The 15,938-nt window shown below is 42.9% G+C and overlaps 1 protein-coding gene across 1 annotated transcript; it reads right to left on the reverse strand.

Moving 5' to 3' along the window:
* Positions 1–7,817: 7,817 nt before the first annotated feature.
* On the reverse strand, positions 7,818–11,409 carry LOC129838601 (E3 ubiquitin-protein ligase Hakai-like). Its single transcript, XM_055905683.1, has 6 exons — positions 11,333–11,409; positions 10,535–10,702; positions 10,289–10,395; positions 10,097–10,180; positions 9,907–9,980; positions 7,818–9,141 (listed from the first exon to the last, which is right to left on the reverse strand). The coding sequence occupies exons 1-6, from the start codon at positions 11,343–11,345 to the stop codon at positions 8,124–8,126; spliced, it is 1,464 nt and encodes a 487-aa protein (XP_055761658.1). The 5' UTR covers positions 11,346–11,409; the 3' UTR covers positions 7,818–8,123.
* Between the last annotated feature and the right edge of the window lie 4,529 nt (positions 11,410–15,938).

Consider the following 15,938-nt stretch of genomic DNA (forward strand, 5'->3'; position numbering starts at 1 on the left):
AGCCCAGACCTCAATCCAATTGAGAATCTGTGGTATGACTTAAAGATTGCTGTACACCAGCGGAACCCATCCAACTTGAAGGAGCTGGAGCAGTTTTGCTAGATGTGCCAAGCTTATAGAGACATACCCCAAGAGACTTGCAGCTGTAATTGCTGAAATAGGTGGCTCTACAAAGTATTGACTTTGGGGGGGTGAATAGTTATGCATGCTCAAGTTTTCAGTTTTTTTGTCTTCTTTTTCTGTTTGTTTCACAATAAAAAATGTTTTGCATCTTCAAATTGGTAGGCATGTTGTGTAAATCAAATGAAACAAACCCACCAAAATCTATTTTAATTCCAGGTTGTAAGGAAAAAAAATAGGAAAAATGCCAAAGGGGTGAATACTTTCGCAAGCCACTGTACCTTCGTAGTTACTGTCACGACCTGCCGGGGGAGTGGGCTGCGTTTCTGCCTTAGGCAAAATATGCACAAAACTCCCTCCGTCACTCCTCCACTAACCTCACACCATTTCAGTGTGTTCTAGGGTATCAGCCGGCCCTGGCACCCAGGCACCAGAGTCAGATCGAGGCTCCTACATTGGACGATTGGTTCCCGAGCGCCAAGAAGGTATGGAACACAGCGCACACCCATCTCCAGCCGTCGTTCTCCGGCAGAAGGCGCAGGCCGATCGTCACCTAAGTGTGGCCCCAGTCTTTCACCCCGGTGACAGGGTCTGGCTTTCCACGAAGCTGAGCCCGCGCTTTGAGGGGCCATTCAAAGTCCTGAGGAGAGTCAATGAAATGACGTACAGATTACAGCGCCCCGTCAATTACCGTATCTCACTCTCATTTCATGTATCTCTCTTCAGGCCGGTAGCAGCTGGTCCTACTACTCCTCTCTACACTTGTGACACCATGCTTTCAGGGAACGCTGTAAAGTCAAAAAATTATGGGTGACGCTAGAAAGTTGGCTGTCAGATGTATTACAATGTAAATGTACCTTAAGTCAGTCTGTCTGCATATTTCAAGACATATAGGGGTTGTGAGATACACAATCGTCTGGATGATTCTCCTCTCATCACTCATCTTGAAAACACGTATACAAAAAACCTGGAAATCCATCAATCCGCCATCATTTACAAAATGGAAAAAATCGAATGTAACGATGTGTGCTGAGAGTCAAAACTATGAAATAACACATATGGAATCATGTAGTAACCAAAAAAAATGTTAACAAATCTAAATATAGTTCAATGACAGCTTTGCACAATCTGCAGAGCTGGGAAGGTTGTATCCCCATGTATGTAAACTCAGCAAAAAAAGAAACATCCTCTCACTGTAAACTGCATTTATTTTCAGCAAACTTAACATGTGTAAATATTTGTATGAACATAACAAGATTCAACAAATGAGACATAAACTGAACAAGTTCCACAGACATGTGACTAACAGAAATGGAATAATGTGTCCCTGAACAAAGGGGGGGTCAAAATCAAAAGTAACAGTCAGTATCTGGTGTGGCCACCAGCTCCATTAAGTGCTGCAGTGCATCTCCTCATGGACTGCACCAGATTTGCCAGTTCTTGCTGTGAGATGTTACCCCACGCTTTCACTAAGGCACCTGCAAGTTCCTGGACATTTTTGGGGGAATGGCCCTAGCCCTCACCCTCCAATCCAACAGGTCCCAGACGTGCTCAATGGGATTGAGATCCGGGCTCTTCGCTGACCATGGCAGAACACTGACATTCCTGTCTTGCAGGAAATCACGCACAGAACAAGCAGTATGGCTGGTGGCATTGTCATGCTGGAGGGTCATGTCAGGATCAGCCTGTAGGAAGGGTACCACATGAGGGAGGAGGATGTCTTCCTTGTAACGCACAGCGTTGAGATTGCCTGCAATGACAACAAGCTCAGTCCGATGATGCTGTGACACACCGCCCCAGACCATGACAGACCCTCCACCTCCAAATCGATCCCACTCCAGAGTACAGGCCTAGGTGTAACGCTCATTCCTTCGACGATAAACGCGAATCCGACCATCACCCCTGGGGAGACAAAACCGTGACTCGTCAGTGAAGAGCACTTTTTGCCAGTCCTGTCTGGTCAAGTGGGTTTGTGCCCATAGGCAACGTTGTTGCCGGTGATGTCTGGTGAGGATCTGCCTTACAACAAGCCAACAAGCGCTCAGTCCAGCCTCTCTCAGCCTATTGTGGACAGTCTGAGCACTGATGGAGCGATTGTGCATTCCTGGTGTAACTCGGGCAGTTGTTGCAATCCTGTACCTGTCCCGCAGGTGGGATGTTCGGATGTACCAATCCTGTGCAGGTGTTGTTACATGTGGTCTGCCACTGCGAGGACGATCAGCTGTCCGTCATGTCACCCTGTAGCGCTGTCTTAGGCAATTTATTGCTCTGGTCACATCTGCAGTCCTCATGCCTCCTTGCAGCATGCCTAAGGCACGTTCACACAGATGAGCAGGGACCCTGGGCATCTTTCTTTTGGTGTTTTTCAGAGTCAGTAGAAAGGCCTCTTTAGTGTCCTAAGTTTTCATAACTGTGACCTTAATTACCTACCATCTGTAAGCTGTTAGTGTCTTAACGACCGTTCCACAAGTGCATGTTCATTAATTGTTTATGGTTCATTGAACAAGCATGGGAAACAGTGTTTAAACCCTTCACAATGAAGATCTGTGAAGTTATTTGGATTTTTACGAATTATCTTTGAAAGACAAGGTCCTGAAAAAGAGCCGTTTCTTTTTTTTTTGCATAATTTTGCATAATAATTAAAAAATCGAAATGTTTAATGCCGCATCGTTTTGTGTATCAGTTCATGTGCCATGGAATCGATAGGTCGAAAATCTCTTCCCAACAATTTTGCAATCTATATGCCACAGCTGTCAATTTTTTGGTCCTTAAATGAAACTGTTATCTATTTTTATTTATCACAATTTTATTTATCCAATTATGGTCTTTAATGCAGTGTCGACAGAGAAGTTCCTTATCTTTTCCCATTTTCACTTGCCTCTTCCATTTGTGCGGTAAGGCTACAAATAGTTGGTTGTAATTTTGGGTAGAGCAGACATTTCCATTTTTGTTAGCTGCACATGTGAAATAACTCCATCAGTCCTATTTATTATATCATTTTAGAATATTATACTTAAAAAAAAAAAATGTTATCAAAAGTAATGTTTTTTTTTAAATCAGCTGCATGTACTTTGATGATGAGATGAAGACTTCCATGTTCTTCCGTACTTCATTACGCCATGCTACTGGAGAAACAGACAGATCATTCACAGGACATGCATAAGTTAAGGCAGGAACCTCAAGCATAACGTATTACTTCACAATATGTAGCGTTAATGACACAATAGGGAATTGTGTGTACACAAAGGTCTTTCGGTCACACTATGTTCAGACTCCACTCTTTGTCATTCAGGTGACAGACTGAAGGGTCTGGAAAGGTCAGAGCTCATAGGTTGTTGACCCCGAAGCAATTAAATGTAATTAGAGGCATATAGATAGATCTTAATGGTTAATAATGACAAGTAATAATCAGACTAATGTGCTAACGTAGTGAGTAATGATTGGACTGGCTTGTAGATCTCATAAAGGACAGGCTAAACATGCACGCCATGCTTGACATGATGATTGATATGATGATGTGCTGATATTGCACTGCTAATTCCTGTATACTTGCCTCTTGTATGCTTTCTTCCAAACTGAATACAAATAAAAATGCAACATGCAACAATTTCAAATATTTTGTTGAGTTAAATTAATTAATTAGGCCTAATCTATGGATTTCACATGACTAGGCAGGGGAGCAGCCATGGGTGGGCCTGGGAGGCCATAGGTCCACCCACTTGGGAGCCAGGCAGACCCACTGGGGAGCCAGGCCCATCCAATCAGAATGAGTTTTTCCCTACGAAAGGGCTTTATTATGGACAGAATTACTCCTCTGTGGTTTGCGGTTGTGAAGCCGGTTGGATGTACTGCCAAATTCTATAAAAGGATGTTGACGGCGGCTTATGGTAGAGAAATTAAAATTACATTCTCCGGCAACAGCTCTGTTGGACGTTCCTGCAATCAGCATGCCAACATCTCAGCACCCCCTGCAGCAACCCCACCCCCCCCCCCCCCCCTCCGCTCCTCCTTCACCCAAATGCAGACAGCTAATGTTCTGAAAGAGATGCAAAATCTGGATCCCTACAAATCAGCTGGGCTAGACAATCTGGACCCTCTCTTTCTAAAATTATCTGCCGAAATTGTTGCAACCCCTATTACTAGCCTATTCAACCTCTCTTTCGTATCGTCTGAGATACGACCAGCTCGCTGCCGCGGTCATCCCCCTCTTCAAAGGGGGAGACACTCTAGACCCAAACTGTTATAGACCTATATCCATCCTGCCCTGCCTTTCTAAAATCTTCGAAAGCCAAGTTAATAAACAGATCATTGACCATTTCGAATCCCACCGTACCTTCTCCACTATGCAATCTGGTTTCCGAGCTGGTCATGGGTGCACCTCAGCCACGCTCAAGGTCCTACGATTTCATAACCGCCATTGATAAAAGACAGTACTGTGCAGCCGTCTTCATCGACCTGGCCAAGGCTTTCGACTCTGTCAATCACCGCATTCTTATCGGCAGACTCAATAGCCTTGGCTTCTCAAATGACTGCCTCGCCTGGTTCACCAACTACTTCTAAGATTGAATTCAGTGTGTCAAATCGGAGGGCCTGTTGTCCGGACCTCTGGCGGTCTCTATGGGGGTGCCACAGGGTTCAATTCTTGGGCCGACTCTTTTCTCTGTATATATCAATGATGTCGCTCTTGTTGCTGCTGGTGATTCTCTGATCCACATCTACGAAGACGACACCATTCTGTATACATCAGGCCCTTCTTTGGACACTGTGCTAACTAACCTCCAAACAAGCTTCAACGCCATACAACACTCCTTCCGTGGCCTCCAACTGCTTTTAAATGCTAGTAAAACTAAATGCATGCTCTTCAACCGATTGCTGCCCGCACCCTCCCGCCCGACTAGCATCACTACTCTGGATGGTTCTGACCTAGAATATGTGGACAACTACAAATACCTAGGTGTCTGGTTATACTATAAACTCTCCTTCCAGACTCACATTAAGCATCTCCAATCCAAAATTAAATATAGAATCGTCTCCCTATTTCACAACAAAGCCTCCTTCACTCATGCCACCAAACATAACCTTGTAAAACTGACTATCCTACCGATCCTTGACTTCGGCGATGTCAATTACAAATAGCCCCCAACACTCTACTCAGCAAACTGGATGTAGTCTATCACAGTGCCATCCGTTTTATCACCAAAGCCCCATATACTACCCACCATTGCGACCTGTATGCTCTCGTTGGCTGGCCCTCAATACATATCCGTCGCCAAACCCACTGTCTCCAGATTATCAAATAAGTCTTTGCTAGGTAAAGCCCCACCTTATCTCAGCTCACTGGTCACCATAGCAACACCCACAGTTCTCTGCTGCCAATGACTGGAACGAATTGCAAAAATCTCTGAAGCTGGAGTCTTATATCTCCCTCTCTAACTTTAAGCATCAGCTGTCAGAGCAGCTTACCGATCACTGTACCCGTACACAGCCAATCTGTAAATAGCACACCCGACTACCTCATCCCCATATTATTACTTACCCTCTTGCTCTTTTGCACCCCAGTATCTCTACTTGCACATCACTCCAGTATTAATGCTAAATTGTAATTATTTTTGCCTCTATGGCCTATTTATTGTTGTTTTTGTCGCACTGCTTTGCTTTATCTTGACCAGGTCGCAGTTGTAAATGAGAACTTGTTCTCAACTTGCCTACCTGGTTAAATAAAGGTGAAATATTTTTTTTTATTGCGCAGTCCCTCAACTTGAGACATCTGTGGCATTGTGTTGTGTGACAAAACTGCACATTTTGGAGTGGCCTTTTACTGTCCCCAGCACAATGGTCGAGCAATGGTCGAGCTGTAATGGTCGAGCTGTTTCATCAGCTCCTTGATATGCCACACCTGTCAAGTGGATGGATTATCTTCATAAAGGAGAAATGCTCACTAACAAGGATGCAAACAAATTTGTGCACAACCTTTTTGAGAAATATGCTTTTATTTCAACTCATTAAACACGCGACCAACACATTACATGTTGCGTTGATATTTTTGTTCAGTGTAAATACCAGACACACATGTAGTTTTACTACTCTTGATAAATCCAATCCTGTATTATCAACATGTTTACTCAGTTATAACTCTGTTGGCTTTCTCAGTGGAAAGGTACAAAACAATACAATGCACTTCAGGTAGCCTGGTGGTAAGGAGCGTTGGGCCAGTAACTAAAAGGTTGTAGGATGAATCCCCGAGCTGACAAGGTAAAATCCCTAATTGCTCCAGGGTCGCTGTCAATAATGGCGGATCCCCTGGCTGTGGCCCCACTCTCAGTGGGAGAGGAATATGCGAGAAAATCAATTTCACACCTGTGCAGGTTACCCACTTGTACATACAGTGAAACAGGACTATATAAGGACCCCTTAATTATGAACTTTGATTGAAAAAAAGAGTCTGTCTCTGAATGAAGTCATCAGCAGGTGTCCAACATTAATTGGAAGTTCTATCCTCTTGCTGGGGACGAGCTTGATAACAGCGTCTATTCTTCTGCGAACCGAGAGTCATGGAATTTCGGGAGGGAAGATCTGACAGAGAGCTCATTATTTTAGCAACAATAAGGTTCCAAAATGTGAAATCAATCAAAGTGATGTAAACAAGTATGCTATAATAGCCGATTTGAAACACAAAACCTGTTACTTTTTTTCATTTAGCAGACACTCTAATCCAGAGCGATTTACAGTAGAGTGCATACATTTTCATATTTGTCCCCCATGGGAATCAAACCCACAACTCTGGTTTTGCAAGCAACATGTTCTACCAACAGAGCCATTGTTATAGGCTGATTCCAGATGTTTGTTTATTAATAATGTGAAGACCAATTAGTGGGAAGTATTGGAGTCAACATGGGTGAGCATTGTTGTGGAACACTTGCCACCTTGTAGAGTCCATGCCCTGACAAATTGAGGCTGTTCTGAAGGCAAAGGGGGGTGGAACTCAATATTAGGAAGGTGTTCCTAATGTTTTGTACACTCAGTGTATACTTCTGTGTAGCAAAGCCATTTTTTATGGACATAAAATAAAGTTGCTTATTTTCAAATAGCCTCAACAATCCTTGGTATCAACAAAGCAAATACTCCACAGCAAAACACTACTAGTAGCTAGATATCATTTTAGTAGCAGAATACTCCCCTGACGCATTTGCTAGGGAGGGTGACATCAAATAGCACACTGCAACACCCAAGCAGGATAACACAGTTGAGTCATAAATGTTAGTAAAAAAAAAAAATTATAAAGTAATCTTGGGGTTTTGTCCTTGACACAATTACAGTGCCACCCCTCTCAAAATGTATTTATTTTCTCCCAGCAGCTATCTTCTCTTTTATCGCACATAACTAGGGCCATGTTTTGGTCAATCATGTCACATGACCTGGATTTCTACTTTTACTTTAAGGTCTTTTCAGAAATGAGAATTAGAAAAAAACAATTAAGCAATTGTCTGAAGTATGGTGCTGTACCATCTGACATAAAAAGGGGGACAGTTTGATGAAAAAGCTTTAAATAAAAGGTTAAAATCCAGGTCATGTGATTAACCAAAACACAGGGCTCCCTCCACAAACAATGTCAAATTTTAGATCATACACTTCCCCCTACTGATATGGATGAAACCGTTTCCACAACTAATAATATTGAAAAATAATGAGATTTAACGCTTTGTTAGAAAATATTTATTGAGACGTCATCAAACCAAAATATTTCAAGATACAACAATGTCCATTGGAGACAAACACAGGAGCGATTCAAATATATCGTTGCTCATTTGACAGTCCAAAAGGTTCATATCAATAAAAGTGAACAGCTACATACATACATTCACCATAGACTAGTCTCTTTAAAGTGTTTCCATAGACATTACAGTCATACAGAACCCAGAGACTCATGTTCACATTATTCAAACCAGTGGAGAGGAATAGGGACAAGTCAAACAATGCCCCTGACTTTGTGGGGAGGTGAGAGTTTACTGATAATAAGGGCGGTAGCGGGACTGATCGGGGTGATGGGGTCCAGGCATCTGGCCCTGAGGTGGGGGGCCCTGCATCCTTGGAGGAGGAGGCCCTCTAGGGGCAGGCCACATCCCAGGGCTCAGACCCCCTTGCTGGTTAAAAGGGGGACTGAGTGTGCCCTGGTCCTCAGGGAACTGCTGCATGGAGTTAGGGTTGTAGTGGTGGGGAGGGGGGGCGTTGACTGGAGGACCACCGTGTTGAGGTGGGGGGCCTGGAGGAGGGTGGTTCATGTAGGGAGGCATCTGACCCATTATGTGTCCTGGCGGGGGGGTAATGGGAGGGGGTGCGTTAGACATAGGCGGGGGAGGGCCAGCCTGGTTGTAGACCATGTGGGGTGTCCCAGAGCCCTGGGGCGGGTGCTGCATGGGGTGGTTGATGGGTGGAGGGGGAGGAGGTGGAGGGCCGTAGTGCTGTTGCGGTGGTGCCATCATGTGGTGTGGGTGGGACACTACAGGCTGACCAGGGTAGTCCCCAGGGTGGTGGTGTGGGGGTGGAGCAGGGCCCGGGCCAGGAGGGAGAGGGTCACGGGAGGAAGAGGTGGAGGAAGAACCGGAGTCATCCTGGATTGGCACGGTGATGAGGTTGCTGCGTGCGCGTGTAGTTACGGTGGCAATGCGGAAGGTCTCCTGGGAAAGAGGAGGTGCATCATGGGAAGCCGGTGGTGGCTGACCGTAGGGGTCATGACCCCCGTGTTGGAGAGGGGGCGGGAGGTGCCCTTGGGTCTTGGGCAGGTGAGGCGGGGGCACACGGAAGCGGTCAGGGACCTCTGTGGATGGGGGAAGGTGCAAGGCGTCCTGGCGGCTTGCCAAAGCCTTGGCTGCCCTCATGTGGCGGTGGTTGATGTGGGCTTGCAGGTCACGCTGGGAAAGGTAGGTGCGCTTGCAGCCCTTCACAATGCTGCACATGTAGAGGGAGCCCCGCAGACACTGTTCGATGCGCTGGACCGGGTCTGTGCAGCTGAAGAGCTGCATACTAAACAACATAAAAGGTTTAGTTAGTAAGTGCAGTCAGCAACCACACAGCAACCACATATACAGATGGTCAAAATAATTTAGAACAGCCAAATTGGTATAGATGACATCACACATGCCTTCAAGCTTTATCTTCTACCGAAACCAATCATGTGATTGTTCGACAAAACGAAGCGCCGGACGTCATTGATCATGTGCTTCTGATAAAGTGATATAAGCCTCGGCACACTGTTTCGAAGCAAACTGCTTAGCAACTTTGATGCATGCCCCGGGGCTCCGGTATCAAACTTAACGTCACTAGACACGGCTGTCTGAGTAAAAAAATAATAATAAAAAAATGAAATACTCCATTCTGAACTTAAACAACTACAAACAGTTAGAACGTGTGTAGAAATGATAATGAACATACTTTAAAAAATATATAATTTAATCTCTTTATTATTTTTGTTCAATCAAAGTATTTTTTTTTACATAGCTATTAGCAGAGCTATTTAGCAGATCTGGTTGATTTTGTGGTTGATCTTGTTTGTTTATTATTGACAATGAAAAATGTGGGAATGTTTTTCTCTTGTCATATAATTGCTACCTTTACTATCAATATAGCATTCAAAATATTTTTACAGATTGCATTAGGGATATTTTTTGTTTCACAATGCGAATATTGGGTTGCGACTGAGACAACCTGGTTGAATTTGGGTCCAGAGGCAAAACCAGTTGAGAACCACTGCACTAGTGGGTAGGTTAAAAATAAAAGTCAAGAGCTTACCCTGGGCACATCTTGTCTCCCTTCTTCTCGTGGAGCAACGCACACTCATAACAGAACACATGCTTGCATGGAATCTGGTGAGTTAATACAGATAACATTATAAGCTGCTGCACTCATAGCCTCTTACTATAAAAAATAATAATTAAGAGACACATAACACACTATGTAAAACGTGATCGAAGAGACATACCATGCGTCCATAGATCCTTATGGGCAGACCACACTTGTCACAAAAGTGTGCTGGAATGTCATCCTTTTCACCTATCAAATTCAACTGTGGGGAAAAGACCAAGAGGTCTATGACACAGTAATGATGTAGGTGGAATGCATTCCTGCACCCCCCCCCCCCCCCCCACACACACAATAGAAATTGAAACACTACCTTAAAGTCCCAAAACATTTGCTGGGGGAACCTCCGTTGACTTGCAAACACATCCCCCGCCTTGGTACCACAGTCGAACCTCTCCTCTTGCTTGAAGCTAAAACTCTCTAGAAACACAGATATGTTGCCTTACAGTAGTCCCATATGGAAGCTTGCTTCTATGACCTAGCAACAGGTTTCCCCATCCCAATCCTAGCCCTTGGAAATTAAAACAACGAGATGAGAAAGCACTTGTGGCTGGCTAACCTTCATCCCCAGCCTGGGGTTTGGAGGGCTGCCTGCCCATGGGTCTTTGTGTCCGGGTAGCAGGTTTGCTCCTGATGGTTGGTTTGGAGATGAGTTTGATGGGGATGCGTCTGCGGACATCAGGGCCCCCAAGACTCCCCGAGCCGTCCGTGCCTTGCAGGTCATTGTCTGTGGGGGGAACGATGGTTCATTCAAAATGTCAGTGACCAGAGTCAGTCATCTGCTACCAAGCGAACATTTACATGGTACTTCCTACTAGCATTGACACTATAAGTTGACAATCCACAGGTGATCAAAACCACGATAGTTTACCAAAGCGCTAGTGTTTCATTTTAGCCAACGCTAACATTGTCTGGAGTTTCAGAAGTTGATGGGAGAATGCAAACCTTAGCAGGCACATAGTCTAAGCTACAAACATAGCATTATTTATTCTGAATATGTTGTCAATGTTAGAGTACTGTCCTGACAATTTAAGTTATTAGCTTAGCACTGGCAGATCAACTCCAACCGCCACTATTCTAAAAGTATAGCTAGCTAGCTACTACTGTAGCAACACAGATCTGTGGACGCTAACGCTAGCAATATATTAGCTCTTTAGCTAGCAGTGGGCTGGCAACGAGAGGTTGCTACAAGGCCGCAATTTTTGTACTTTAAACACTCCACTGATAATACTTGTAAAGTATAATTGAATATGAATACGTTTGAACGTTTAATCTATTTCGCTGTGTATCAAGTTAAATCTACTGATAGACAAATAAAACTAAAATACAGCTGAACCTGGAGTCATTTGTCGCTTACCACTTTGGTCCATAATTCACCGCAATGCAGTATGGGAAAGTATAATAAAAGGGGAGGAGTTGAGTTCAACCACTGAGGGGATTTCACCAGCACCACAGCAAACCCCGCCCATTTCTACAATTGACCTTTTTAAAATCTTAAACCTAACCTCAACCCTAACCACACTAACATTATGCCTAAACTTAAATTAAGACCAAAAAGCACATTTTTGTATTTTTTCGAATTAATTTATTTTTATTAACAACAAATCAATACAGGAAGTACATGTGGAAACACAAGTATATATAAATAATATAAATAATATACAAAGGACAATTGGACTAAGGGGTACAATATCACATTACACAAGGACCTTAAGGGACATACGTACATTTATAATTCTAACAGCTTTTTTGTTAGTATAGTATATAATTGTCTTAAAATACAGTTCAATGTATTTTTGTAAGGTAAGAAATGTGGTGTTTTGTTTGTAAATGTACATTTGTGACTATGAAACCAGCTTATTTCTATTGTAGGTAAAGAATCCAAGCAGTACACCTCTCCACAATAGTGTAAAATCTTCATAAATGTGTTCAATTATAAATCTACTGATGTCTTGCCACAGATTCCTTACATTTACATTACATTTAAGTCATTTAGCAGATGCTCTTATCCAGAGCGACTTACATGAATACATTGCCAAATAAAGATGCAACAGCATTTCTGGGTGGTCATAACAAAAGGTACAATTTGAGTTGATGTTTTCCTTAAAATTCTTCATATAGTGGTTGGCAGGATAATATTTATGAATAATTTTAAAGGAATCTTCCTTAATTTTGTTAACAAGTAGGAATGTGTGTGGCAACATCCAAACTTTTTTCCAACAGATATTATCAATAAATCCATTCCAATAAGGCATGACATAATGTAGAGATACAACATCCTGCTGAAACAAGGTTCATATCGCTCTGTTGTTGAATGGACCAAAAGAGAAAAAAATCTTTCATACTGATGAGTCAACAGGGTCAATGGAAGGTAGGCTCTGTGGGTCAGGTCTTGACACGTTCCTGAATAATAAAGAAACACCTGGGGGAATGGCATCTAAAACAATTGCAAAATCTTTAGGTGTTACAGGGACCTTGTAAAGTGATAAGAATTCCTTATAACTATGAAAAAATACCCTCTGCATTTACCAGTTGGCTCACCAATAGGATATTATTTCGGAACCAATATTCTAAAAACAAAGAAGCATTTTTATACAACATGTCCCGATTATTCCATATATAATATCTGTGTGGAGAAAAATTATGCCTATAAATGAAGGACCATGACAAGAAAACCTGCTGATGAAAAGCAGACCGTTTCACTGCAACTTTATCGCTATTATAATTGCAAACCATTACATTTCCGAGTGTAGAATATTACCACCAAAGGTATTTTTCATTGTAGTGACACCAGTGGAGCGTTCAGATCCATGGGAAAGCCAAATATCGTTGCCCCACTGTGACCTTCAGAAGTTGGCATCAGACGAAATTGAGTGAGACTCTTGAAAAAAGCACAAATCTATTCGAAATTGTCTAGAAACTAAAAATAAGGCCTTGCGCTTCACATTGTTTCATAACCCCCTAGCATTAAGAGAAACTATAGACAAAGTCAAAACAACAAAGGTTATATAACAGTATAAACTGTAGGGTGAGTCAAAAACGTATGAGCAGTGAACGTAGGCAACAAGGAACCGAGATCTGCATCATATAAGTCAATTTAAAGTGAAAATAACTTATTCCTTAATTCTGAGCTAAATGTTATCCGGCTTTTGAAATTCAACTAATCAGAAAATGATGTTCAAGACCAAACCAAGGGTTCTCTGTAGTAAGAGAGACTAAAAACCACCCGTAGTGTAATCAGGAACAAAATAAAATACAAAATAATCATTTAAATTAAACAAATTAAATCATTTTAATCGCCACTTGCCCTGCACGTGTAAACTTGTCCAACGTCATGAAACGTCATCAGAAGTTTCGGCTTAATTTGAGGGCTGATGGGAGAGGGTGTCTTTTAAGTGTTTGGAATGAGGCCAAACTCATGTGCAGAAACAACGGTTGTCACGCGTCAAATTGTGAATGTTGCCAAGTCAAAGGCACTCCTTCAATATTAAGTCGTTTTTGACAAAAATTAAAACTTGTCTGTTTTTGACTTTGTCGAGGTTATTGTCATAGCATCTTCAGCTCCTAAAGATATTGGCTCAAATCTGGGTTATGCCTTTAGATTTTGAGAAAATGAACAACTAAGGAAGAATTTTTCACTTCTCTCATTGACTTCTCAAACCACAAACCCTGGTCTGGTCTGCTTTGTCTGCTTACAGCAAGCGTTCACGAAAGTCTCGCGATGTTGTACCTCTGGGTTTAAAAAATCTGTGGTTGAATGCAGCGTATTCTTCTTCATGTGGTTTTTCCGGCAGACTAGACGCTTCATTGTGTCTTGCTGCTTTTCACAGTTCGGAAAGTGAATTGCACATTTGTTCACAAAAAAAGGTATATGGGGAAAAAGGAAATTGCACCATCATCTAACCAGATACTGTATATATCCTTTTTTGGTCTCCCGAGTGGTGCAGCAGTCCAAGGCACTGCATCTCAGTGCAAGAGGCTGTCACTACAGTCCCTGGTCAATGTAAATAAGAATTTGTTCTTAACTGACTTGCCTAGTTAAATAAAAAATAAAACAAATACCACTATCCCCCACACACCCCACCACCCCTTCTCTCAAAACCCCCTGTAGTTCTTCTGCACTAAAATCTTTGACACCCAAAAACATCTCTGCTGCTGCTACTACCAGTTCAATCTTCTGGGATTTTCTTTCCATCTGTGCAGTACAATTAATGACCATAGCAATAAACACCAAGCAGCCACCTTACTAAAGCACAAACTGTTCGGGTCACTTTGTATTGGCCTACTACTAACAGGGATCCTCTCAGGCTTCCTCACCCTTTGCCCTCCATCCTCTACTTTCATCACTGCCTCAGCAAATGACACTTTGTGCACTACTCTCACCCTGGAAACATCAACCTGTCTCACTTGCATAGGACATTTCTGATACCCAGAACTCCCCCCCCCCCCCCCCCCCCCCCTAAACTTGGCACCTGAAACACCGTAGTGGGTTTGAAACAAAAGCTCTCACGGATGTAACACAGCAAATTGAGGAAAAGGTCAAGGGGTGTGAATGCATAAAAACTCAGAAGGACAGGCAGGGTCTCCTCAGGCTTGCGCTTACCACCGGGTCTGCATTGCAACAAACGGTATGTATCACAGACAGCGGGAATCTTCAACTTTAGTCTATCTACCTCAACACTCAACGCTACCCCAGTTATCACTCCTTTCAGCAGCGCTCTACTCCTCTACTCCGGAAAGCAAAGCAGGACACAGCTCTCATCCCGAGTCGCGTAGTGCCCTCTCCCTCTGGGCAGCAGACACACAAAAAAATCTACTCAAGTCCACTTGTGGATACTTTGACTGAATTGACAAGAACCAACTCCTTCTTCCCCCAGCCTGATACTACAATCGGATCGGCCAAAAGGCATGAATCTACTTTTTCCAAGAATTGTACTCCCGCTGGGCTAGAGTCATCTCGGCCATTTTCCTGATCATTGGGGTGAGGCTCGGAAGCCTTCACATCACCTGTCCGTGCAGGTTCTTCTTCACTTCTATCAGGTTCAATTTCTGAGAGTTCACTATCCGTTGACTGCTCAGGGTTTTCAGGTGCGTAATTATCTCTTCTGTGCTTGACTCAGAGAAAGTACTGTGCTTGTATTTCAAATCAAATCAAATTTTATTAGTTGCATGCGCTGAATACAACAGGTGTAGACCTTACAGGGAAATGCTTACTTACGAGCCCCTAACCAACAGTGCAGTTTCAAAAAAGACTTAATAAGAGATAAAAGTAACAAGTAATTAAAGAGTAGCAGTAAAAAATAACAATATATACAGGGGGGTGCCGGTACAGAGTCAATGTGCGGGGGCACCGGTTAGTTGAGGTAGTATGTACATGAAGGTAGAGTTAATTAAAGTGACTATGCATAGATGACATCAGAGAGTGGCAGTGGTGTGGAGGGGGGGGGGGGGGGGGGGTTGCAATGCAAATAGTCTGGGCAGCCATTTGACTACATGTTCAGGAGTCTTATGACTTGGGGGTAGAAGCTATTTAGAAGCCTCTTGGACCTAGACTTGGCGCTCCGGTACCGCTTGCTGTGTGGTAGCAGAGAGAACAGATGTTGGTTTGAGTTTGAATCTCACGCTCTTCTTTCAGCCTCGCTTCATCTCGGCATGCGCCTTGAATTACATCTTCCGCATTTCATCCCAGCTCAACGTAGCTTCAAACAAATATAATAAAATATACAAATATAACAAAGTCATTTATATCTTTATCATACATAATAATTGAGTTGCAAATGTAATGCATTGTGTTTGCGCAGAAAAACGTATGCTTGAACATTGTATTAGATCTGTAGCAATACATGAACAGTGCAGATGATGCATGGTCATTTCTGTATTCAACTGGTAATTAGTGGTAAATCAATTGATTATCTTTTGATGGAATTATCGAAGACCTCTAGTCCACTCTAGTAGAAAAAATC

The sequence above is a fragment of the Salvelinus fontinalis genome, chromosome 39 (genome assembly GCF_029448725.1).
Source record: "Salvelinus fontinalis isolate EN_2023a chromosome 39, ASM2944872v1, whole genome shotgun sequence".
In the NCBI taxonomy this organism is placed as follows: domain Eukaryota; kingdom Metazoa; phylum Chordata; class Actinopteri; order Salmoniformes; family Salmonidae; genus Salvelinus; species Salvelinus fontinalis.